A 26,165-nucleotide genomic window follows, 5' to 3' on the forward strand; every position below is an offset into this window, starting at 1 on the left:
GAGACCGGCGCTGGAGCCCGGACTGGGACCAGCGGTGGGTGGCCGGCGCTGGCCGGAAGCTGAGCTGTGTGACCTGTCGGCTCGGTGGGTCGGCTCCACGGCCCGCGGTTCGGCATTGGCGTGGCATTAAAGCCGATTAAATACGAGCCGCCCAACTGCCGGAACTGCAGCCGATTTGTGATGCTATCGGCCGGTGTGAGGCGCTATTAGCCGGAGCACCAGGGCACCAGCGGTCTCCGTTCGCGGAAACTGGTCCGCCCACGCACGGGCTGTGATGAGTCACGGCACGCCAACCTGTGCCTGGTCGTGTTCCCTTATCTTTATAAGTTTAATTGTATTTCATCGTTGCGTTTTGATTAATTATCAGCTGGTGAGATTGCTGATGTTGTCAAAAGCCGCCGGAGTGCTTGCTTTTGTTGTTTTTTTTTATTAGCTTGGGACGCAGAGAATGCCCCCAGTTTCAGACCTACATGCCAGACAAAAAAATACACAGACGCACAGACACAGACATCCGCATCCCGGAACAGGAATCAAACGAAAGGATCCGTTTCCCTACGTTTGAAACGACCACGTGCAAAATGGCAGGAAGTGCAAGATCGGAATGGTCACGCGCGCGACACTGGCTCGTGCGAGACATCAGCAGTCATGTCCCGAGACAGTCAACAAACAACATGGAGGATTAAATGCAGCCTGCAACCTAAAATGTAAACATCGAGGGGCTTAAGATCAATCGTGTCCGATTGACCCCGCGCGACCTTTTATCCGAAACTGACACTCAGCACCTCTATATCTTCAACCAAGGCCTGACCAACCGTCCTGTTTTTTTTTTCATTCACCGCCGCCGTTCTGTATTATGTGGGACCAGGGTCGGCCGCGTCGTCAGCGCCATTGCTCTAGCATTAAGTCAGAGCTCCAGCTACGTCACGAACCGTGTCACCCGTGGTCTATTAGTCTCGGCCCAAGTAAACACACGGACGCGGACCTCGATAGCACATACGACAGGCGCTCGGGACGACCTTTGAGGACCGAGGTGACTTGTTCCCGTTAGTTGAGCGAGGTCACGGGCTACAGTGAGCTGCACGTGAGGGTTTGCGGTTTGAGAGGGAGTTTGTGTGTGAGGGTTTGTGAAGGGACGGGCCACCAGGCCGTTACTTGCTGATGGGAACATGCGTGGTAGGCCCGCTGTGCTGGCCCGTCACCAAGACCCGTGGTATGTTGAGTCTCGTCCTATTCAGACTCCCGGCCCGGCGGCTTTGTCTGGTTGCTGCGGAACATGCGTGGTAGGCCCGCTGTGCTGGCCCGTCACCAAGACCCGTGGTATGTTGAGTCTCGTCCCATCCAGACTCCCGGCCCGGCGGCTTTGTCTGGTTGCTGCGGAACATGCGTGGTAGGCCCGCTGTGCTGGTCGTGTTGGCCCGTCACCAAGACCCGTGGTATGTTGAGTCTCGTCCTATCCAGACTCCCGGCCCGGCGGCTTTGTCTGGTTGCTGCGGAACATGCGTGGTAGGCCCGCTGTGCTGGTCGTGTTGGCCCGTCACCAAGACCCGTGGTATGTTGAGTCTCGTCCTATCCAGACTCCCGGCCCGGCGGCTTTGTCTGGTTGCTGCGGAACATGCGCAATGTCGTCGGTCTGACCGGCGACCCGGCCCCCGTCACCTCTCATTAGCCAAATTGGGCCGGCCGCCGCCGCCGCCACCGCCGTGCTAATGACATAAAGGCTGCGACGGCGTATCGCCGCCCCCGCAGTGCGCGTCATTAGTCCGCCTATGGGGGGGCTTTACAGTGGATAAGCGGCTTTTAAGTGCGCGCCGCACGGCCTGCCGGGCGATTGGCGCTGTGTGACTGTAAAGATCCGCCGCGTCCGCGTCATTGCTCTTCATCGCCGTCGTCTGGCCGGCCGTCCGTCGCCGGGCGAGCGGGCGACATGTCAGGGCGCGGCGAGGGCGGCGTCCGTCGAGGGGCCGCTCTCGAGCCGGCCGCGCCGGCCAAATGGGACGGAAGCGCCACCGATGACAATGGGAGGGGCGCGTGCCGGCCGCCGCCCAGCCGGCGACAGCTCCATAACGCTGCCGCTCGGGAGTGGGCGGCCGCGCCGACTGCGGGCGGCGCGCGGCGCCGGGAGGGAGCCTCCTCGGCGGAGCGGGGCTAGCTCTCACAAAGGAGGCGGCGCTGACGTAGAGCCAGAGGGAGCCGCGTCGAGGGCGACCGGACAAGGGAGACCGTGCAGACGGCGACCCGACAAACGAGACCGGACAAAGAGCGACCCGACAAGGGAGACCGGACAGACGGCGACCCGACGAGGGAGACCGGACAGAGAGTGACCCGACAAGGGAGACCGGACGGAGAGCAACCCGACAAGGGAGACCGGACAGAGAGCGACCCGACAGGGACACCGGACAGACGGCGACCCAACGAGGGAGACAGGATCCGACGAGCGTGATCGGACAGAGCGACCCGACAAGGTAGACCGGACAGAGGCCGACCCGACGAGGGAGACCGGACAGAGATCGACCCGACAAGGGAGACCGTACAGAAGGTGACCCGACAAGGGAGACCGGACAAGGGAGACCGGACAGAGGGTGACCTGACAAGGGAGACCAGACAGAGAGCACTGACGGAGGGAGTAGCGTCCGAGGAGGCTACGGCGCCATTATGCATCGGACAACACGACAGAGCACAGCAGAACGAGCACGGACAGAATGAGTCACAATGGAGCCCGTTTGGCCCTGGGACCGGCCTCCGTCAGGCGCGTGTTCAGCGCGCGCGGGTTGAGTCAGGTGGGCGGCTGGCCGGCCGCCCGGCTGGCAGCCGACTGGCCGCTCCGCCGCGCCTTGTGCCGACGTTTAAATATATCCTGGGGCGGCGTGCACCGCGAGAGCTGGGCGTCAGGCGGCGGCGCGGAGGGGCGCCCGACGGCACGGGACGGTAGGTCGCGGCCGCTGGAGGGCGGCCCTCACGCGCAGCCTGGGGGCGATCGGCTCGGCGGAGTGGTCGGCGGCCGCGCTCGGGTCAACGGCTGCCACCGGGTCCCGACGGATGGGGGAGGGGCGCAGGTGCCGGCTACAACGCAAGATCGATGGGGCGGCGAGCGAGCGCCGCCGCGGGACCGGTCGACTGATGGCGAGCAGAACGGATGGCCGTGTCGGAGTTTAATCGTGTGATGTTTGGCTGGCCTCGCGTGTGATATAACAGGTGTGGGAACGGATCCCCGGGGCATCAGGGCGCAGCTGCACCAGCGGCCGGCCGGGGGTGATCGGTGGACCTGCCCTGCCGCCGGCGCTGACAACCCTCACTGGCACGCCGTTGGGCCATTGGTCAGCGTCTCCCGGCCCGTGTGTATATACATTGATGCGTGACACAGACATCGGCCTGTTTGCCACTGAGATGCCGTCATGCAGTGTGACACTGCGGTGCGGCTGTCGGCGGCGCCGCACGCGAGCACGCCCCCTCCTCAAGCGACGCGCGAACTGAGCCGGGCGGCGCGGCGTCGCCGCTGTGACCGCTGCGACCGGCGAGCGGGCGGCGCCCGGGCGCCCGTCGCGCGGCGCCCGCCTCGGCTGCAGAGGAGGCAGACGCCGATGACGCGACGCGCCTGCAGGACCGGTCTCCGGCGACCGGCCGGCCAATTGCGGCCGTCCTTTGCCGGCCTCCGCCCGGCCGGCTAATTCGCCCCAGAGCGCGGCGGTCGGGCACGTGCCGCACCGCCGGTCATCGACGCTTAATGGCGCGATACAATTTAGATAGGGACGACGCTGGTCGGCGGAGCGGCCGCCGCGCGCGCCGGCGGCCGCGTCCCGACTACGTCCCGAGATAGCGCCGCCGCCGCGACGGCAGGAGGCTATCGTCGGCCCGTGGGGACCGCCGCCGCGCCGCGGCCGTCTCCGGCGGGCGGCGCGGCGATCGGCTCCGACATCTGCCGGCGGCGGCGGCCGGACCGGTCCGGCTCTCGGCCGGGCGCTGCGGCCGCCGCCGGCGCTGCCGTGACGTCATCAGTCGGTCGGGCTGGTAGCGCGGCTCGGTCGGGGACCGCCGGGTCAGCAGTGCGCGGTGCTGACGCCGTGTGCCCCGCGCACCTGCTCGCGTCGGTGCTGACGCATGCCGCTCTGTTTATGCCCCGGACCTGGCACACGTGCGTGCCGGGGGATTTCGGTGACGGGTAGCTTCCGACCGGTGAGCCGTCTGCCTCAGCGGGATTTCCCCAATCAGGGAGCGCGTACCGCGCTCTGTTGGTGGATGCCGAACATGTGTAGACGCCTGTTCGCCGACCGCCGGCGGTCGTCGTCCATCGGATGGCGGCGGCGACGCCCTGGCTGGCACGCCCACCCCGCAGCTAGCGCCGCAACGGCCCCTGACGGCACCGCTGCTTCTGTCCGCAGATCAGAGATGTCGCTGACGTTGCGGGTCCGCATCGAGGAGAAGAATGTGGTGAAGGCGATGCAGTTCGAGCCGCAGACGGCCGTGCTGGACGCCTGCCGCATGATCAGAGAGCGACTAGCCGACACCACCAACATCACCAACCGTAAGTGATCGGTAGTCAGGGCTGATGTCGCCAGGTTGTGTCGTGGAGTCTGGCACACTCGCACAAAGCACGCTCGCACACCGTAACCAGCATCGATTGGTCGCCGGAGACAAAACAATCGTGTAATTGAGTCGCTGAAGGGGGCGGTAAACGAAGTCGTTTGTCGTCGTATTGATCGCGCGCGCTTGGTCCGTGGCGGGGGAGCCGCCCGCCGCTGGTCCGGTCGTGAATGCAGAAATTTATGAGCGCCTCAGCAGGCGGGCGAGCGTCAACAAGCCGTTGTTAAAACGACCTCTGACGGGCGCCGATTCCGACAGATAAAGACTACGGCCTCTTCTTCTGGGACGAGGAGACGAAGAAGGGCTTCTGGCTAGAGCCGGGACGAACCCTCGAGTACTACCTTCTCAAAAGCGAGGTGAGTCTTTTCCAGACGAAGTGTTTCAGACCTGCCGTGAACCATCGCTGCTGATGTCGGCAGACGAGAAAGCGTTGGTTGACGAAAGCGTCGTTCTGTTCCGGAAAATGAAAAAGAGAAAGGAAAATGGACGAGTCTTCAGTGAACCTGACAATGGGACAAAAGCCCCGGTCCCAGATGATGCTTCGGTCATGTCCCACGGCGACTGAGAATCGTGGTGACGCGCTGTCGGAAACTGGCCAGCGTCTCTCGGTCTCTTATCTGACTAATCCAAGTCTCAGTGCAAACGCTGTCGACGGCGCGGACAGCGTTGGGGTCGCCGGACGGTCGGGGCTCGCCAGCCCCATGTTAGGAGCCCGTCCCGCCGTGGGAATGCGGCCAGCACGGTGGCGTCCGCTCCGCCGGACCGGCGACCGGTCGGCATCCGGCTGACGGCGCCCACCTGAGGTCGCCCTGAGCCGGCCGGCGCCGCCCGTCGCACGGGCGGCCGGGCTGCGTCGGCGGCGTTCGCTCGTCGGCACGCGCCGACGGACGTCAGAGGCGGCACGCACCGCCGGCCTCAGCCGCCCCGCTCCTCCTGCCAGCGCCCAGTGCTGGCCGTGTCGCTCATCCGGGAGGCGGCCGGTGTTGGCCGCCTGAGCTCCTCCCTGGGCAGTCGGCAGTGCCGCGCCGGCAGTGCCGCGCCCGGCCGGACCGGGCCGCGCTGGGCCGGGTGGGGCAGTGGCCGCCCCGCCGCCGGTTTATGTACTACAAAGAGATGAGCGGCCGAGAGGGAGCCGGCGGCGGCGGCCGCGCGCAGATCGATAGTCGCTCTGGCGACGTTGACGCCAGTCTGGCGGGCCGGCCGCCGGCTCAGTGGCCGGGCGGCAGGCGCCCGAGGCGGCGGCGCGCCGGCGCTGCACCGTCGCCCCGGCCGACGCACTGTGAGCGGGGCGCGCGCCAGTCGACCTGACCTGAGAGCATGGTCGGTCCGCTGGCGGTGACGCGCGGGGGCGGGGCCGGCGCGGCGGTCGCACGGACCAGCCCGCCCCGCCGGCAGCGAGCGCGGCTCCAGAGCGGAAGACGCCGGCGCTGCTGCCTCCGGCACATGAGCAGGCGCTTTGTGTGGCCGAGTGGGGGTGGGCGTGGCGCGGCCCACCCTCGCGCCAGGCTCCCGCCGAGGCATCGAGGTGTGTGAAAGGTGGGCGTCCAACCGGGGGCTGGTGGAACACGTTGGTCTGTCATCGGATATCAACCGTCCTTTTTGAGGATCTTTTTGCTGGGATTTGCCAGCTCTCGTTTATCTTGTCACTCATTGTATTTCTCACTTTCAGGCTGTTTCCGACCGGGATAGTGATAGTAGCGTGTGTGTGTGTTTTTGTTGTTGTTGTCGAAGCTGTTCTGTTCCAACTACGTTGAGGCTGGTAGGATTGTATTTTAGTAATGTCATGTGACCCGACGTCTTTTGGGCGGACTGTCTGCAGTTTTCGGTTGGGCTGGCCTTCTCAATTCGCTCGTAAATGTCTGTTCAGTCCTGTATCGTTACCAAAAGCTGAAAGCCAGCTGGAAACCCATTTTTAATAATGCTGTGGTTTGTCTGGATAACCCTATGCTGAGACGTAAGCTTAAAACAAATAGAACGTAAAACAACGGTCACAAGTACGGCAACAAATAGCCACAGCCACACACCTGTTTTAAATTGGATGCCAGCCTGGAGGGGGGACAGGTAAAGGAGAATCCATGTGATCGCACCATATTTGTTTTTAGTTGTCTTCTTTATTGGGCATCATATAACAAAACATGTACTTAACAATGTCCGTTATTTCTTTGCTGTTTGGCCTTTTTAATTTCAACAAGTTCTGCACGGACGTTGTCGCTATGAAAGTTCGCGACAATGTATGATTGGGTTGATGGGTTTATGCAGCAGTAAGATATCCTGACTTGGTGCGCGCCGATGCAAATTATCCGTTCTGGGACTAAACATATTGTTTTCGTTCTCTGCGCGCTACATTAAGCTTGCGATGTGGGAAAATATCCACTTTTCCTGAATTGACGTATCTTGTTCAGGGCGTACAAAACAGGCGCACATTTAGTCGGACTGATTCGCCGACCCAAATTTGCCCGCTGAGGACCCTGATCGGGGTTTCACATGTCATTTTCGGCTTCCTGTGAGAATGAAGCATTTTCGCCGTCAGTCCACTTGCAACTGCACGTGTTGGATGCAACCTTGTCCGTCGCAAACTTGTGTAAATGGACGGCCGCAGTACTACGCTTCTCCTCCGGTTACGGAGACGTGACTTGAATGCTTCCTGCCGACGCCGTTTGGCTTATCCCGGTCTGTCGACCCGGCCGCCGCCGCCGGCGGCCACGCCAGCGGCGCTGCTGACCGCGGCGGCCACAGGTGGTGTCCGCAGCTGTGGGCGTGCCGTGCACGCGCGTGTGCGTGTGCGTGTGCTGTGAGGACCCGGACCGAGACAGGAACACAGCCTGCTCAGGCGGCGTGAGCAGGGTGGTGACGAGACCGCTAGTGTTTGACCGGATGTCTTGCGATGTTGAGGTGTCCAGACGTCCTGCCCCCTGTCATCGCGTGCGCCGCCGGCGGGCGCCGTGCTCCGGCAGCTGCAGCCGTGTCAGGTGGCCTCCGCCGTATCTTGCGATGTTCAGATGTCCAGACAGCCTGCCCTCTGTCGCTGTGTGCGCCGCCGGCGGGAGCCGTGCTCGGGCTGCTGCAGCCGTGTCAGGTGGCCTCTGTCGTGTCCCGGCGGCCGGTGGACGGCTCGAAGGCCGGCGCTGGTCACGGTCGCTGTCTCTGGCCGGTGGCCGCCAGCTCCGACGTCGGGAGCCGCCCCAAGAGCCAGCTCCGCCGATGCTGGGCCGCGGCGGCCCGTCCCTGGTCACGGGCCAGCGTACCCTCGCACCCTTGCTGCCCGACGCCCGCTCCGGGGTGAGCCTGGGCAGCGGCGCGGGCCGCCGGTCCCGTCCGTGCCACGCCGGCCGCCACTGACGCGCCGCGCTCGCCCTGGCCACAGGATGTGATCGAGTACCGCAAGAAGCTGCGCCCGCTGCGCGTGCGCATGCTGGACGGCACCGTCAAGACCATGCTGGTCGACGACTCGCAGATCGTCAGCAACCTGATGGTGACGATCTGCACCAAGATCGGTGAGTGGCCGGAGGCAGCGCCGGCGGCGGCGACGCCGGCTCGATCGATGCCCGCCCGGCGCCACCCTGGCGCCGGGCGCCGCACCGCGCCGCCTTCATTCATGCGCTGCCGGCGCCCGACGGGCGAGCCGCTGATTGCTCGCCGGCCCGGAAGCGGGCCACGCTGGCGCCGCCATGTGACGTGCCGCCGCCGGTGCCGCCGTATGCCCGTCCGTCCCGGTCAGCCGCGGGCGGTGTTTGGTGTTCGGAGCGCTGCCGTAAGCGATAGTGCGCCAAAGAGGTCGGCAGTGTCGATGGGTTTTACGAGGCTGGTTTTTTTCGTGCGTCGCCATAGGCCCAGTGTTGTTATTCTGTAACGCCTGGATGCGGCCGCATTCCGCTGGAGCAGTGCAGCTCCTCCCGCTGTTGGATTGGTGGCGAGTATAGAGGCGTGCTGTGGCGGTGTGGCGGTGCCACGGACTCGGCGTGTGGTGCGGCGTTCGGCTGCGGCCCCTGTCGGCGGCTTGCTGGCGCTGCTGACCTCACACCGCCGGTGGCAGGCATCATCAACCACGAGGAATACTCGCTGATCCGCGAGAAGGAGACGGAGGAGCAGGAGAACGTCAAACCCAACTTCGGCACACTGACTCTGCGCCGCAAGAAGGCCTCCGATGACCGGGCTGTGGATGCCAAGATGGAGTCGCTCAAGAAGAAGCTGAAGACCGATGACGAACGTGAGTGTCGGCTGTGGGGGGGGGGGGGGGGGGGGGGGGGGGGGGGGGGGGGGGATGGGGGTGGGGAAGGAGGCTGTTTTTGTTTTGTTTTTTTTTTTTTTTTTTTTTTTCTTTTTTTTTTTTTTTTTTTTTTTTTTTTTTTGTTTTTTTTTTTTTTTTTTTTTTTTTTTTTCTTTTTTTTTTTTTTTTTTTGCATTTTTTTTTTTTTTTTTCTTCTGCTCCCTTTTCTTTGGGCCCAGGCTCGCTGTGTGAAGTACCCATTTTCGCAGACAGGCAGGCTTTCGCAGGGACCCTGGGCTCGATTTCCTCTGTCAAGCGGATGATGTCAAGCGGATGAACTTTCGGTAGGGCGGCCCTTTTGAGCAGACGGTCTTACTGTTGGGGCGTAAATGAAGAGGATGTGAGAGTGGTTAAGGGTTTATAACATCGTATCCCATTTTGTAACCTTTTGCCATACTCAGACTGCTGCCGACATCTTTATTTTCGCATTTATCTATGTATTCATATATTCATTCATTTATTCATGTGTACGTACTACCGTGTGAATGCATGATTGTGGGTTGATGGACGGGAATTATTCCGGAATGCTTTTGTATTTTATACCATCTGCCGGCCTTTTACTCCTTCCTGTTCGTATCATGTCTTACGGTCTCAGGCGTCTCCCTTGGTCCCCCTGATCCCTCTGTCTCTTCTGTTTCCTGCGTCTCTTCTAAGCATTACGTCCCCCGATCTCCACGCTCCATGCGACCCATCGGTCTTCTTTAAACCCCCCCCCCCCTCCCCAAGTCCCGGTGTTTCCTTGATCGCCACGCCGCCCCGATCTGCCCGGCCCTCCGGTCCCCACGCTGTGCCAGTGCCCGCGTCTCCCGATCGCCCTCCCGCGCTTGACCGCCTGGTCCCGCGCGTCTGGCCGGCCGGCGGCGGGACCAGAGCGGCGCCGCCGACACGGCCGTGGCCGGCCGGTGATGGTCCGCCAGCCTGCCGCTGACGACCGCCGGCCACGCCCCTCCCACGCCATTCCTCCTTTTATAATCGGCCAGCCGCGATCTGACGATGCGGCTGTGCGGCTGGGAGTCCAGGTGCGGGTGGCGGCCAGCGGACGAGCGGGTGCTGGCCCGACTGGGGGGCTCGGCCTCTCGCTTGTCTGATGCGAGGGGCGGTGGCCGCTGGTGCAGTCAGGAGCGGACCCACGGGGATCTGGGAAGGATCGATAGAGTGCTGGTCGTTGGCGTGAGTCAAACGGATGATGTTCGAGGTGGCGTGTGCTGTGCACGCGCTGAGATCGGACACGGTTTGCCCGCTCATTTCATGGGCGTCGTGAGGAAGCGCTCCATGTTGGAAGGCCGACGGTCGTAGTTAAACACGGCAATGGAGTGGTCAAGGAAGTCTTCTTAAGGCTTTCAGATCAGTGGGAGTATGATGTCAAATGCACCCCTCAAATACAGATTATGGGAGAAGTTGTGCCTGACGGGAGTGGACTAGAGGAGTTTCGGGATATGAAAAGCGCGTGTACTTGCCACCCCCGTGGCGTAGTGGTTTGCGTGTCGGCGTGAGCGTGCAGCGCATGGCGATACAGAGTGCTCGGAGACGTATGTGGGGTTTGTCCATGCCATCTGAGTTATGGGGCCAGTGTTGCGCAGCAATCTGTGCGTGTGGGAGACTAAGATCCTTACGACTTAAGCAAACAATTCATGTCACAAAATCGTCAAAATGAAATAGGAAAAATGGGGTGTGGCTGTACCCACTCAGCAGTTACATGAAACAACTTGTTTTCAGCTTAGTAAGATTCAGCGTCGCATCTCTGCACAAACAGGTCCGGTCACGTGATGACCAGAATTACTTGTGGTTAAACGTGACGCCGAAAGCTATGGGCTGGAAAAATTAGATACTTTATGCACTTACTGGGTGGATAGGGTGGAGGACAAAGAATGCACCCCTCCCCCTGTTTTCCATACGTGTTTGTTGGCTGTAACTCGAGAAACTCTGTTGGTTTAAACTAGTGCGGTGTGTTTGGCTATCGCGATATTCCTGTGTGGTTGGTTTGGAAGGAAGCCTGTGCCGGGCTTTCACTGTGGTCAGTCACTAGATCTAAAAAGACGTGCGGCAGGCTAGCGAGTGGTCATTGTCTGGCAGGACAGCGATTAAATCGAAGTGGAAGTTGTCGATTGGCCGCGCCCTGAAATTGTTAGCGTGCGCGGCTGTCGTTTCAAATAGCGCAGATAACGCAGAGTATGACTTCAGAGGGCTGCGCTGTGTCTGAGTTAACAGGCGGCCACTGACTTAGTGCTGATGGACGCGGAGATAGCGCCTGGCGCGACGTTCTTCTTCATTTCGTTCTTTGCGTCTGGATTGTGTGTGCCAATTTGTGTCCAGTTTAGTGTCAGCGCGGGGTGATATCTGTAATTATGGGCGTCTGTAAAGTCTCCCGTGCCTCGTGGTAATCCGCCCTGTTTTAATCTTCTTAAGTTTGTGTTCGCACAGACGCGAGCTTCTTGTCGCGCGTTCCCATTTCCGCCGGAGACGCCACCAAGCGATCGTCCAGAGGCGAGCGTATGCCGCCTCTCAGCAGGCCGTGTCGCACGCTCCGGTACGCGCCGCGCGTGCTGGCCGGCGGCGCATGCGTTGGGCGGCGCGGCGCCGGCGTCTCACAGCCGCCGCTTGTGCCGCAGTCGGCTGGGTCGACCACAGCAAGACGCTGCGCGAGCAGGGCGTCGACGAGAACGAGACGCTGCTGCTGCGGCGCAAGTTCTTCTTCTCTGACCAGAACATCGACGGCCGCGACCCGGTGCAGCTGAACCTGCTCTACGTGCAGGTGAGCGAATGCGGCCGGCCCGGCGCGCAGGGACGCGCCGAGACAGGGCGCCCTTCGCGGCTCTGCAAGCCGCCTGAAGGCAGCTGGTGGGCTTCACGGACGGCGAGCCCCAGACGTCGGCTGTGTTTTTGCAGGCGATTTCGTTTATCGCTGTTTGTCTGTAGCTGTCCCATCCAAAGCCTGGAAACGCCTCATCGGGTCAGTGTTGGGCGTTCACTCTGCTGGGGGTTCGCAATAGGTGACGTTAGTGCGACGCGATACCTGAAAGCGGTCCTGTAGTCGGCGGCCGGTGGGCCCGGCCTGGGCGTCGCCAGGGCGTGCTCCCCGCCACTCCGGAACAGAGCGGCGCCTCGCCGTCGGCCTGTCGGACGGCACGCCTCGCGGAGCGTGCCGAACGCCACCAGGACGTGCTCCCTGCCGCCCCAGAACAGAGCGGCGCCTCGGCGTCGGCCTGTCGGACGGCACGCCTCGCGGAGCGGGCCGAACGCCACCAGAGCGTGCTCTCCGCCGCCCTGGGACAGGGCGGCGCCTCGGCGTCGGCCTATCCGACGGTACGCCTGGCTGGGCCGGCCGCATCGCTACGCAATGCGCCGCTCCATTCAAACCGACGCGCCGTTAAGCGCCAATGGCGTGTGCAAGACGGATCCGCCGGCGGTCGCTGTGCCGTGTCCCGCTGACTAACCCCGCCCCCCCCCCCCCCGTCCCCCCCGGCAGGCTCGCGACGCTATCCTGAACGGTACGCACCCGGTGACGGAGCAGAAGGCGTGCCAGTTCGCCGGCATCCAGTGTCAGATCCAGTTCGGCGCCTACCAGCCGGACAAGCACAAGACCGGCTTTCTCGAGTGAGTACGCCCAGCCGCAGCTCTTCGATTGTGGAGGCCTGGCGGCGACCGGGCTATGTTTCAGTCGGTCCCGGCCCTCTCCAGGTCTCGGCGGCCTTTTCGAGACCGGTCTCGTCCAGACGGAGATATCACTTCCGTGAAATGCGACTGCCGGGATGTTATAAGTCCGAGCGTTCGAAGCGCCCTTAAGCTCAAATCCTGATCTCAAGTCTTCCAATGTGGCCGTTCTGTCCGGGAATAGTATGGTTTTCTGGGCGCGATATGACCACGTGGTCGCGGTCCGTGGAAACTCGACTGATCAATGGACGGCATGGTGGGGGTCACTGGACTCGGAGCTGCTGTCGTCGGCCGCTGCTGTACGCTCGCCAACGTCTCTCTCTCTCTTTCTCTCCCACCCGGTAGACTTCGGGGGTTCGTGCCGCACTATTACGTCATCTCTCTCCCACCCGGCAGGCTTCGGGAGTTCGTGCCGCACTATTACATCTCTCTCTCTCTCTCTCCCACCCGGCAGACTTCGGGGGTTCGTGCCGCACTATTACGTCATCTCTCTCCCACCCCGGCGGACTTCGGGAGTTAATGGCCCACTCTTACGTCTCCCTCTCTCTCCCACCCGGCAGACTTCGGGAGTTTGTGCCGCACTATTACGTCATCTCTCTCCCATCCCACCCGGCAGACTTCGGGAGTTCGTGCCGCACTATTACGTCATCTCTCCCACCCCGGCAGACTTCGGGAGTTCGTGCCGCATTCTTACGTCTCTGTCTCTCTCCCACCCGGCAGACTTCGGGAGTTCGTGCCGCACTATTACGTCAAGACGAAGGGTATTGAGAAGAAAATCTACAACGAGCACAAGAACTATTCCGAACTGAACGAGCTGGACGCCAAAGTCCAGTATGTGAAGGAGGCGCGGGATCTGCCTACTTATGGCGTCAGCTTCTTTTTAGTCAAGGTAGGCCCATTGATCTACGGTGATGTGGCCACGTCGCTTGGATCGGCACTGTAACTGAGGGCGCCAGGAACCCAGCAAAATGTTGAATAGTACGTGACGTGGGGATAAGTCAGCAACATGCAGTACAAATGAAAAGTATTTGTGTGCTGCTGTGTGTTTCGAAGCGTTTTCGTACACTGGTCCAGTGAGTATATTTCCGAGGGTGTATTTTGTGTCACGTGGTTTATCGGCTCGCCGGCGCGCACCACACACCTGGTATTTCGCTGTGTGAGGCGCCTGCATGCGGCCTGGGTGCGGCCCCTGGTCGTCCGCTGCGAAGTGGCGCGACAGGTGCTGGCGCGCCGGACACCGTCCTGTTGCCCGTAGCTGAGCCGCCGGCGCCGCCTGTGCCCGCCCCGCGCCTCGGCCCGCCCCGCGCCTCGGCCCGCCCCCCGCCTCCGCTCCGCGCATCCCCGCCTCCGCTCCGCGCATCCCCGCCTCGGCCCGCGCTGACGCCGCCCCTCGCCCTGCAGGAGAAGCTGAAGGGTCGCAACAAGCTGGTGCCCCGGCTGCTGGGCGTCACCAAAGAGGCGGTGCTGCGGCTGGACGAGAAGACTAAGGAGATCCTGAAGGAGTGGCCGCTGACGACCGTGCGTCGGTGGGCGGCCAGTCCCAACACCTTCACACTCGGTACGCGTCGCCGGCCGGTCGGCTGATCGTGGGGGAGGGGAGGGAGGAGGGGGCAGCGGTTCCGGAAGGTGCGACATGCCGGCGGTGCGGGGAGCCGCGGGCGCCGGTCCGCCGTCTCGCTGCTCACCCGTCGGTGAGTCGGCCGCCCGAGCCGCGTGCTGGCCCCGCTTCGCCGCCACCGGCGCGGCCCGAGCGTTCGCGGCCAGCAGAGCCCGCCGACTCGGCTCCAGGCTATCGATTGGAGCGCGCCGTTCACCTCGGCCGCTCCGTTGGAGCGTTTCGGCCGGTGGCAAGCCGTCTTTTGTAGCGCTAATAACGGGCCGCTTGTGAATGCTCGTGCGCTCGTTCGAAGCTTACGCCCGGCCCCGTATTGGGTCGTGAAACGCGGTCGGGGCGGCGGCAAGCGGCTGGGCCGCACGCGCCGCCGCCGGCCGGCCGTGCGGCGGCTGGCGCGGCGCTTGAGCTGGCGCCGGCCGGTCGGCGCCGGCGCCGGGGCCGGCGGTCTGCAGGGGCCGCCGGCGGCGTTCCGGCCGGGACAGACTGGCGCCGGCCGGCGCTCCCACGCAGCTCAGCGGCCGCCGCCGCCGCCGCTGCCGCTGCTCTCCAGCCGAAATCAATAGCGCCTGCCGCCCGGACATTAACGCACGCGGCCGCTGGGGCATCCACAGCCTCTGCGGTCGGCGCCGGGCGGACGGTCCCCCGGGGCTGAAGCTGGGCTAAGATAGCGGCTGCTTTCGTGTGGGGTACGCCACAAATGCTGAAAACCCGCCACGTGTGTTACTAACGTTTTCGCGGGTCGCCAAATCACGAATCGAAAGCATTCAGGAACGTTTTACGCGGGATTTATGGTTATCTTTACTTTCAGGCTCAAATAGGCAAACAAAATGACTTGTAAGTGCTTTGGGATTCTCACCGCGCAGATCCTCATACGTCATGTAGTCTCAATGGTGGTACTGAAAGACGCGCACCAGGCACATCGATAGACACATGCCAGTCCAGAAAGGTGTCGATTTCTGGACCCAGCTTGCGTTGGCGGTGATGAAGTATTGCCACTCGCCTGGCGTCAGCCGACGGCAGCACCTGCGGTTCGCAGAATATTCTGCACCAGATCGACCGTCGGTTTTTAACATGACAAGCGAACTTCCTTAGTGTATCGGCGATGTCATCGGTCGTTGTGCCAATGGCGGGCCTGAACACAACACCAGAGGATGTCGTCTCAGACGCCGCTGAGGTTTTGCTGCCGACGTGGCGATACAGATTGTTCGTTAGAGAAGTGAGCAGGCGAAGCAGCCATCGTGTGTTGATCGTAGCACAGCGGCTTTTTGCGGTGCTCTCATGCATGGAATGTCGTCGGAAGTCGTCGAATGAAAGTGGAATGTCGGCGTCGAAAGTGGAAGTGAATGTGGAAAGTCGTCGAAAATGGATTGTGGAAGTCAATGTGGAAAGTCGTCGAAAGTGGAATGTCGAATGTCGTCGTCATTGTTTGACAGCAGTGCCAGAGCACTGCGCGCCGGCGGTGTGTCGCATGGTCTGGATCTTTTCATGTTCAGTCCCTGTATTTGAGGGGGCTCAGTCGCGTGCTACGGATGAACAAGGACTTTGTTGGGTGTGGGTCTGTTTGGGAGATGAGTGTGTCGCCCGGCAGACCGTGACACGGTCCTCTGCGTGTCGCAGACTTTGGCGACTACACAGATCAGTACTACTCGGTGCAGACGACGGAGGGGGAGCAGATCTCGCAGCTCATCGCCGGATACATCGATATCATCCTGAAGAAGCAGAAGTCCAAAGACTGGCTGGGTGTCGACAAGGACGACGACGCCATCATGTTGGAGGAGTCTGTGTCGCCCAACAAGTGAGTCGGGGCGCTGCTTCGTCTCCCCTACCTCCTCGCCCTGATGCCACCACGACCATCGTGGTTGGTGCGCCCCAAAGCCCCAGTCATCATCATCTGGCCACCGCCACGGACGATCTGGCATCGGTCTCTGCGGGGAGCGGGGAGGTTTGGTGTGTTCAGGCGGCCCTGTGTCTGTCTCCGTCTGGTGGTGTCGTCGGTGCCGTTCGTGGCGCCAGCCGTGCTGAGCCGCCCCCTCCCCGCCGTCCGCCAGGGCCACCATCATCCAGCAGGGGATGACGAAGATCACTAAGGTAGAAGAGGACTCGCTGTCGAAGCCGGGCGTGCTGCGCACCGGCGACACGGGTGAGCGCCGCACGGCTGTTCCGCTGCCGGTCGGCGGGGCTACCCACGCCTGGTTCCGTTCACACAGTGCGCTCACTTTTGTTGGGCTACGCCCAGTTCAGTTTTCGCTTCAGTTGGGGAGCCACGCCCGATGCAGTTTAGACAACACCCGTTATGTTGGGGCACGTTCGGCTCAGAAAAGCACCCGCATGGTTCAGTTGGCTCTCGACAGACTCGGTTCGGTCGCGCCTGGTTCATTTGCTTCGTGGGCTGTTTCATCGGGTCTTGGCCTGCTTCGTCTCGTCGCCGCTGCTGGCCCCGCGGTCGCCGGTCGCCGGTCGCCGGTCGCCGGTCGCGGTCGCCGGTCGCCGGTCGCCGGTCGCCGGTCGCCGGTCGCCGGTCGCCGGTGGCCGGTTGCCGCCCCCGGGGCAGCGCGAACCCTCCCGGCTGACCGGCCCCCGCTCTGCCCCCGACCCAGGACCCAACGTCATCGGCACGGGCCACATGGGCGGCGCGCAACACGGCACCATGCGCGGCCAGGTGAACCTGGCGCACGCCCCGCCCATGGTAAGCGCGCGCCCGCGTGGGCCGCCCGTCCCCGCCGCGGCCGGGCGGACGGCCGCCGCCTCCCGGCCGAGCCAATAAAGCAGCCCATGCTGCGGTGTGTAACGAGGTGTCGGACGGCCCGCGGAGCCGGCGGAGCGCGGCCGGAGGGGTTCTCATGGAAGGCCGGCCGGCGGCGCGGCGCCCTCCGCCCGGGCCGCCTGTGTCTGGTGCCGGCCCGTCGGACGCGAGGCGAGGCGAGGCCGGGCCGCTCGCGTCGCCGGTCCGCCCAGTAATGCCGTGTTCTCCTCTTTCAAGCGTCCAAAGGATACTTCTTTAGGATATGTGTAGGTACATAAATAAATGTCGGATTTCTGCTCGTGTCAGTGCATGTGGTTACGATAAATGGATCAGTTAGCGTCGTTACGGCGACCAGTTGTTTTATTGATTTGTTTTTATACGGTTAAGTTCGTCGCATGCCCACCACGGTCGTGCATGTGGAGATATGCCACGTGGAGGGAGGTATGTCAGCCGAGCTTTGTTTGCGTATTATGTGTGCATGAATGCTTGGTACTCGGGATATCGCCCATCACGATTCTCATCGCGACCGATTCTGGTCTCTGTTGTCAGTCGGCACGGCGCCCGACGCTGGCGTCGTCGGGGAGGGGGGGGGGGAGGGGCCGTCTGTTCCGGCGCTGACCGTGCTCGCGCGATGCCCGCCCGTGCGCCGCCTGACCCGACCTGACCCGACCTGACCTGACCGGCGGCGGGCGCGGTGGCCGCAGGCGCAGCAGCCGCAGATCACGTCGGTGGGGTCGGAGCCGCAGCGGGCGCTGGTCAACACCATCGTGGTCGGCCACGAGGCGATCGACTCGGCGCGCCGCCAGCTCGACACGCGCATGCAGTTCCCCGAGCTCGGCACGGACCCGGTCAGTGGCCTCGGCGCCGGCGCTGGGGCGCGGCAGGCGGCAGGTGGCTGCAGCCCAGCCTCCACCCGCGTCCTGCTGCCGAAATAATGAACGACTCGGAGGCCGTTTGTGGATGCTTCTCCTGCTGTGAGGGCTAGGCCGCCTGGAAGAGGACATGTTTCGTTTCCATCCCAGTCGTAGCTCTGTCCTCGGCACTTACGTGCGGCGTTTGTTGTTTGTCACGTGTCTGAGACATGTCAGTGATTGTCCGGTGTTGTTGGCCGCTGGTTGGCTCGCCTGACGTCTGTGCGCGGCTGCTGTCGCGGGCAGTGCCGCGCCTTCGCCTGACTTCGCCCCCACTGCCGGCAGACGTCGCTCAAGTGGAAGGAGACCACCATGGACACCAACAAGCAGAGCGTGTCGTCGCAGCTGGCGGCGATGAACGCGGCCACAGCCCAGGTGGTGACGCTCACGTCCGGGCCGCAGGAGGAGGTGGACCACACCGCCGTCGGTACGTGGCCGGCCGCCCCCGGCCGGGGGTGGCGCCGCTCCGGCCGCCGGGGCGGCGGCGGCGGCGGCGCGCCGCCGGCAGGGCGCTCACGCGGCCGGCGGTGCTGTGGCGGCCGGAGCGCCGGCGGAGGGAGGCTCTCTAGAGAAGGCCGGAGCGCTCGCGCCCGGGTCGGTGTCGAGCCCGCCGCTGAGTGGTGGGCTGGAGGGCGGCGGGGGGCGCGGAGGAGGAGGCGAGGAATGGCTGGCAGCAGGGTTGGCGCTGGGAGGATGTCATGGAGTGGGAGACGTCGCAAGGGGCGGAGTGGGAGTGTCGGCTGGGGGACGACAGGCTGAGCTCCAGTGACGCTGAGCAAACATTGGACGGGCTGCAGGCGTCGCCGCCGGCATACCGGCGCGATACCGGCCAGGTTGATGTCTTGCAACGCGACATGGAGAGCCAGTCAGGACCAGGGCCAGCGGCGCAGGGCGCCGGTCGTTCTTCTGGGCCGGACGACGCCTCTGCCACCGGCTTGCGTTCGAACTCGCCGCCAGCAGATCGGGCTACGAAACGTTGCGCTGACGAGCTGGACGGCGGTGGGCGCGCGCGGACGGACGGCGTGAGATCCGGCGGCCGGGGTGGCGGCGCGGCGCGGCGCCGGAGGGTGGGCTCGGGTCGCGCCGGGCCGGAGACGGCGTCTGGCGCCGCCTCAGCGCTGTGCGCCGGACTCGGCCCGGACGACTGGGGACGCTCCAACGAGCTGGCGCGCCGCGTGCTGGCCGAGGCCATGCGCATGCAGGAGGATCGGCTGCAGCCGAGCGGCGGCGCCACGGGCCGCGGCGGCGGCAGCGGCGGCGCGCCGTCAGCCGTACGCGCCCACAGCGCCAGCCAGGGCCGGCTCTGGATCGACGAGGAGGCTGAGGAGCTGGCCTGGGTCGAGAGCCGGCTGGTGATGCGCTTCACGGACGTGGAGCCGCGCGCGCTCCGCTGGCGGCCGGTGCCGGCGGCGGCGGCGGCGGCGGCTGGCTGCACGCCGCCCGCTGCCGCCGCCGGCCGGCCCGCTGCGCGCCGCGCTCGGTCTGCACGGCTCGCTGTTGGCCGTGGCGGCGCTCTGCCTGCTGACGCTGGCGCTGCTCTGGGCGTGGCGCCGCCTGCAGGAGCGGCGCGCGCCGAACCTCGGCTAACCGCCGGGTCGGCCGCAGGGCGCCGAGCGCGCGGGGAGCGCTGAGGAGGCTGCATCGCGATGTGATGCCTCGCCACTTGTGCCGTACGCTCGTGTGGTGTTACCGCAGAGAGACGGAGGCCGTGTTCGTGCTGCGTTTGTCGGAAACGGGTCTGCACTGAGTGTTGCGTGAGGTTTACACAGTGAACAATACATCGTCCGGCGACTCGCCCTCGGGTCGCCAGAGGAGAGCGCTCTTTGACACTATCTCAAACCGCCCTGTACACCCAGCTGAAAGTGCCAACTAAATCATCGGCGGATGTCGCCTGTTTTGCGCCGAATTTCGGCCGGTCGCTCGGCCCTACGGTACGTACCGTTTGGTATCTGTGCCGGTGTTCTCTAACCGTCTGGCGCTGCACACTGGCTTGGGACGCGGCGGTGCCCGCACCGTGTTGTGCTCCTGTGGCTAAACGTGGGCGCGCGGTCTGAGCGCACGCCGACCGCCGACCCTCCAGACACTCACGCCTCCGGCAGACCCGTTTCTGACGCTCGCAGTGCGGCTATCGGCGACCGTGTCCGCCTGTTCGTGTTGTTCGGGTGCGTGTGAGTGTGCCGTGGTCGTGCCGTGGCTGTCCGTGACTGTGTGGGACGGCTGTGCGGTGCCGGCGTCGGCCGCCGCTGACGGGTCCGGGCGCTGACGGCGGGCACGTGCGCGGGCAGGCGCGGCCATCTCGACCATCACCACCAACCTGCCGTCGATGACGCGCGGCGTGCAGACGATCGCGGCGCTCATGGACGACAGCATGTCGGGCGACCGGCTGATCGGCGCCACTCGGCTGCTCTGCGACGCCTTCAGCGACCTGCTGCACGCCGCCGAGCCCGAGAAACAGGAGGTGAGCACGGCAGGGACCGACGTGTGGACACGGGGTGGAGGGTCATGTAGCCGAGAGTAGGGACCGAGGTGTACACACGAGGTGGAGGGTCACAGAGCCGAGAGCAGGGACTGAGGTGTAGGCACGGGGTGGAGGGTCACAGAGCGGCGAGCAGGGACCGAGGTGTAGACGCGAGGATAGAGGGTCACAGAGCGGCGAGCAGGGACCGAGGTGTAAACACGGGGATAGAGGGTCACAGAGCCGAGAGCAGGGACCGGGGTGTAAAGACGGGGATAGAGGGTCGGGAGGGGGGGGGGGGGGTCACAGAAGCGAGACGTGAAAGCAGCGGGTGAGCGTACTGCTGGCACAGAGGCGGACAACCGGGGTGGCGGGGTGTCTGCGGCAGGGGCCGAGACCAAGAACCAAATGGAATCTTCTGACACTGCCTAGCGGGGGGGGGGGGGGGGAGGGGGGGCGCGAACTGAGGCTGGCGCAGACGACGAAGCGGTGACACCGGCCACGGTTCGTCCTGCACTCTCTGACCGCCGCCTTCTGTTCTCCAGCCGCGTCAGAGCCTGCTGAACGCCGCGTCGCGCGTGGGCGAGGCGTCCGGCGGCGTGCTCACCAACATCGCCGAGGAGACCGAGATCAACACCGAGGTGCAGGACGTGCTGCTCGGACTGGCCAAGGCCGTGGCCAACTCCACCGCCGCGCTCGTGCTCAAGGCCAAGAACGTGGCGTCCACGTGCGACAACGAGGAGCAGCAGAACCGCGTGATCGGCGCCGCCACCCAGTGCGCGCTCACCACCTCCCAGCTGGTGGCCATCGCTAAGGTGCGGCGGCGGCGTCGGGCGACTGTCGGGACGGTGTGGGTGGAGCTGGCGGGCCGGTGGCGCTGCTCGCGGCCGGCTGCTTGGTGCGACAGCTGTCCCAGCACGAAGCTCGGCTGGTGGCATCAGAACGGAGCGTTTTTTTTTGGGGGGGGGGGGGTCAAGTAAGTTTGCCCGGAGACATTTTAGGTCGCGAGTTGTGCGCAGCGGTAATGGGTCTGTCGAGGTTCTGATATCTTCGGTAATGAGACGCGTCGAGTCGTTACGGCATAAACCCCACGCAGGAATCGACAACAGTTACCTGCTCACATCACTAGGACTTACAGATATCTGAAGTGCTCGCGTATGCTAGGGCTCCGCGGTACAGATCAGTGAGTGCGATTGTACGGTGCTCAGTTCCGACACGCGCTCTCTGCGCTGCCTGCAGGTGGTGGCGCCGACCATCCAGAACCCGGGCTGCCAGGATCAGCTGATCGAGGCGGCCAAGGAGGTGGCGCGCGCCGTGGAGGCGGTGGTGCAGGAGTGCCAGCTGGGCTGCCGGGACGAGGCGCTGAGCCGCGAGCTTGGCTCGGCCGCCACCGACGTCACGCGCGCCCTCAACGACCTGCTCAACCACATCAAGTCAGTGGGCGGGCCGGCCCCCTGGAGGGGGGCGGGGGCGGCGGCTGGGACGGGGGGCACGTCGGTAGTCACAGCTGTGGGACGAGCCGGCAATTGAAGTCATGTAGCGGCGAATTTTTTGCTTCCTTTCGGTGGGACGGTGTCCGGACATATTCTGTGAAGCTCGTGGTTCTAGCTGAGTAAGGGGTCACAGCCACCTAGCATACCCGTGGGATAGGCAGCAGCTACAGTTGTGTGAAGCAGGTACCCGGGCAGCCATGTTGGAACGGTGCCCATGGCCTGTGTCTTCGATCATATCAGAGCAGTGACTGTCATGCGGGGCTGTCAGGAGCACAACCACACGCGGTAGCTGTTTTTCCATGATCTTGAATTAGTTCACAAGATATTGTCAGGATGGTGACGTGCTCAGTGGACCAGCAGACGCGTTATGGCGTTAGCTCCGCGTGCAGGGTGGGAATTGGTGCCGTTCCGATCACCAGCCGCTGTGCCAGGGTGGCCGGTGCCGGCACCTCGTGCGTCAAGCTGGTGGTGCTCTGTGGAGAGGCTGGCCGCCGGCCAGGTGCGGCGCATGTCACGCACGGCGGGGCGCGACGGTGCGGCGGCCGGTGCCAGTGGTGTGCCCGGCCGTGAGGGGTCCGCCGTCCGCCGTCAGGTACGGCACCAAGCAGAAGGTCAAGGAGACCACGGACGAGACGTGCGTGGAGACGATCATCACCGTCACCGACAAGATGTTCGCGCAGCCGTCCGACACCAAGGAGATGGTGAACCAGGCGCGCATCCTGGCGCAGGCCACCGCCCAGCTGATCCAGAGCATCAAGGTAGGCGGGCGGCCGGGGCCGCTGTTTGTCCGCATGGCGCCCGGCTCGTCACCGCTCCCCCTCTCACCCGTGTGTCCGCCTGTTGAGACTGCGGTCCACTAACGGTTTGCGCCCGCCGTCCGATTAACCGGGTCTGGCCGCGCGTCCGCGGCCTCCCCTGCCGCACTCTGTAGCGCACGCCGTTGTTGCAGGAGGAGGCGTTCGCCACGCAGCAACCGGGCCCTGATCCGGTCAGTGGCGCCGCTCTGTAGACGAGAGACGCTTCCGTGCGCGTCTGGCCGACGCCGCACGTCGCTTGGGACGCCAGGGGAGCTGGGGGCGCGACGGCGGCTGTGCATGTCGGCTGTGGCCGGGCCGGAGGGAGGGAGGATGGGGGAGGGGGCAGGCAGGAGCTGCCACTGCTTCACTGACCCGACCGCCGCCTCTGCATGGCTTTGTAGAAGGGAGTGAGCGCTGGCGTCTGTTGGCTCCTGACGGACCAGAGCAGGGCGGACCCGTCTGGGACGCGGCGCCCGAGCGGACGCGCGCTGGCCGGTCCCGCCTGAGCTTTGCCTGCGGACAGGACCTGCGTCGTCAGATGGGGCCGAGTCGGTTCTGTCGCGCAGTTTGATGCATGCCTCGCTGACTGACGCACGGAGCCATGAGGCAGGCCCGGTGACGGGTCGGTACGGAACGGCTTCAGGGGCACAGCCAGCTGGGAAAGGGGCCGTGGTGACGTGGTGTGTGGCTTGGAATTATCGTGCTTGTGATTTGTAAGCTGCTGTGGACCGACCCGCGCACACACAATGTCCGAGATGGGTGTCTGGGTCAGTGGGGGGTCCGGACGGATGATTTGGGACGGTGGGCCCCGGGCACGGGCGCGTGCGGGCGGTCCCGTAATACTTCCATGAACGAAGACAACTGGGTGGAGCGACACCAGAATGAAGCATTGCGGCGTGCCGTCCCGGACGAGATTCCCACTGGCTGTCCGGGCCCTCACCCGCTGCTCGGGCCCCCACCCTCTGTCCGGACCCCACCGGCTGTCCAGGCCCTCACCCGCTGCTGGGGCCCCCACCCTCTGTCCGGACTCCACCGGCTGTCCCGACCCCCACCCGCTGCTGAGGCCCCCACCCTCTGTCCGGACCCCACCGGCTGCCCGGGCCCCCACCCGCTGCTGGGGCCCCCGCCCTCTGACCGGACCCCACCGGCTGCCCGGGCGTTGCCGGCTCGGTAGCCGGAGTCGGGTGACAGTTGCGAGTGCGCCGCCGGCTGGCAGCACCGTCGCCCGCCAGCTGCCGACCTGCCGGCGCTCTGTGCGGACGGGGATCGACGCCAGAGCTGGGGGCTGCCGCTGACCGCAGTCTGTGTTGACAGGGTCAGGCCGAGGCGACGCCCAACTCGGACCTGCAGCAGCGGCTGCTGAGCGCCGCCAAACAGCTGGCCGACGCCACCGCCCGCATGGTGTCGGTGAGTACGGAGCGGCGGCCGACGACGGCCTTCTCCTCCGAGCCCGCCCCCGTCTCTCCGCTCCTGCTAGGCGCAGCGGGCACGCCGTCATGATGTTTAAAAGCCCAGTGTTGATTTGCTGATGCTGGTCAACTGCTGTTAAGGGCGCCGCTCTGTTCGAACCGTGCCACCGACTGCACGATCTTGCCTTCTGCCTGACCCGGCGGCGGTGGTCGTGTCTCCGACTATGGCTGACGTGGAGCTGCGCGCGGTGACCCGGCGTCATCGGCCCGCAGGCGGCCAAGCAGTGCGCCTCCGACCCACGCAACGCCGACCAGCAGCAGCGGCTGCGCGAGGCGGCTGAGGACCTACGCTCGGCCACCAGCCTGGCCGCCTCCGACGTCCTCCGCAAGAAGATGATCAAGCGGCTCGAGGTGGGTCGACAGCGGTGTGAGATCGCTGGGGGAGCGCAGAGCAGATGCGAGCAGACGAAGAGCGGCCGTCTGTGGGAAGGCTGGAAACCGGGCGGGCGTGATGCCCTCTCTGGCACGAGGGGAGTGGGCCCCCTGGGGCTGGACCCGGCGCTCGCCGCATATGCACTGGAGAGCTCTGGCTCTGTGGCCTCTGACGGCCCAAGAGCAGTGTGCGCTGCTGTCGTTGGCTGGATGGCGCCGTTTTGACCGACAATATCACAGTTGCGCTGTCGTGGCTCCGAGCGGCTGTGACCTTTGGCCGTTCCATGCCCGCCCTGTTTCGCCCCGTATTGTCGAGGCAATCGGCGCCTGGTCTCCTCCGACGTGACTGCCCTTTGGTGGCCTGACCCGCGCGTGACCCGAGCCACTCGTGACCTGACCTGACCCGAGCCGGCCGGCGCCCGCAGGACACGGCCAAGCACGCGGCCAGCTCCGCCACGCAGTGCATCGCCGCCGGCCAGGGCGCCGGCCCGTACAACGCCAACCCGGCAGCCCAGGACGAGATGATATCCGACTGCAAGCAGGTGGCCAACCAGATCCCGAACCTGGTGCGCAGCATCCGCGGCACGCTGTCCGAGCCGGACTCGTCGCGCGCCCAGCTCGATCTGCTGCAGGTACGGACGCCGGCCGCGGACGGAACGGCGGCCCGGCACATCACGCGCTGTCGCCTGAGGCGTGTGACAGGCACGCGATCATGTGTTAGACCGAAGGCATCTACGGAGGCTTGTGCTTCAAGTCGCTTTTGGATCATTGTCATCAATGTCTGAAACGGGGCGAAAGAAACAGCCTGCTAGTATAGTAAGCGATGGTTGCAGCCAAATAAGACGCAAAATAGCCAAATACAGTGCTGGAGGAGGGTTGGGCGCCTCTCCAGTAGGGCGGCCTGCTTCACAGCGCGGTGTGTGTGTGTGAGTTGTCGGGCGCTCCGCAGCGTGTGGCGTGGCGTGTCGCGCCCGGCCCCTGACCGCCGTCGGCCCGCGGCCTCCGCAGGCGTGCCAGTCGTTCGTGCAGCCGAGCACCAAGATGGTGGACAGCGTGCGCCAGGCGCTGCCGACCGTCCAGGACGAGTCGTCGGCGCTGCAGCTGAGCAACACCAGCAAGCAGTTCAGCGCCGCGCTGGCCGACTTGCAGGTCCGCTCTGACCTGACCTGACCTGGCCTGACCTGGCCTGACCCGGCCTGACCCGGCCCCGACTGGGACCACTTCCTCCCGATCCGAACCGAGGCCGTCATCTGCAGCGTGGCTCCGAACTCCTCCGCCGACCGGTATCCCAGCCGTCCGCACGTGAGCGACTCCTCGAGCCATTCGTCACTCCTTTCCGGAACGTGGTGCCTGGCTTGCCAGTGCGAAATGTCTGAAGCCGATTTCACGGAGCGCAAATATAAACTACGTAGGTTTTTAATACTACTGACGCACATCCGAAGTATCTAAATTTGATATATGATATAAGTCCTGCTTCATTTATAGATAAGACATCGGTGAAATTGAATCGTTCGGCCTTGTATACGTGGCTAAGCTTACGCATGTTTCTGTTTGTGCGATGTGAAATCGGCTTAAGGGCGCTTATGGATTCATCGGTTCTTGTTGTTCTTGTATTGGGACATTTCATTCCGTACCAGAGTCCGCGGTCTTGGTATTCGTTCTTGCACACTTCCACCAGCTTGCTTGACGTGCGTCGATTGATTCCCTGACTGCAAAGTACGATCCATGAAACGAGTTTTGAAATGTTATGTGCGCTGTTTGTTTGGAACGGGGCGTTACGAGTGAGCCAGCTGGTCTGGAGTGCTGAAGGCCCC

General features: G+C 64.2%; 1 protein-coding gene across 1 annotated transcript in view; it reads left to right on the plus strand.

Annotated features, from left to right (window-relative positions):
• The window catches only part of LOC119098416 (talin-2-like), a 70,966-nt gene that overhangs the window by 25,020 nt on the left and 19,781 nt on the right, over positions 1-26,165 (plus strand). The window contains 22 exon segments of the mRNA XM_037221332.1: positions 4,377-4,519; positions 4,837-4,934; positions 7,943-8,072; positions 8,612-8,785; positions 11,455-11,597; positions 12,312-12,439; positions 13,217-13,385; positions 13,898-14,054; positions 15,729-15,906; positions 16,160-16,251; positions 16,709-16,797; positions 17,559-17,702; positions 18,051-18,192; positions 20,051-20,223; positions 20,766-21,035; positions 21,460-21,653; positions 22,306-22,471; positions 22,663-22,701; positions 23,825-23,917; positions 24,193-24,330; positions 24,777-24,983; positions 25,360-25,500. Coding sequence (XP_037077227.1) covers positions 4,384-4,519; positions 4,837-4,934; positions 7,943-8,072; positions 8,612-8,785; positions 11,455-11,597; positions 12,312-12,439; positions 13,217-13,385; positions 13,898-14,054; positions 15,729-15,906; positions 16,160-16,251; positions 16,709-16,797; positions 17,559-17,702; positions 18,051-18,192; positions 20,051-20,223; positions 20,766-21,035; positions 21,460-21,653; positions 22,306-22,471; positions 22,663-22,701; positions 23,825-23,917; positions 24,193-24,330; positions 24,777-24,983; positions 25,360-25,500 — 3,201 coding nt within the window. The 5' untranslated portion in view covers positions 4,377-4,383.

This window comes from Pollicipes pollicipes, unplaced genomic scaffold (genome assembly GCF_011947565.3).
Source record: "Pollicipes pollicipes isolate AB1234 unplaced genomic scaffold, Ppol_2.1 Scaffold_4740;HRSCAF=5597_pilon_pilon_pilon, whole genome shotgun sequence".
In the NCBI taxonomy this organism is placed as follows: Eukaryota; Metazoa; Arthropoda; class Thecostraca; order Pollicipedomorpha; family Pollicipedidae; genus Pollicipes; species Pollicipes pollicipes.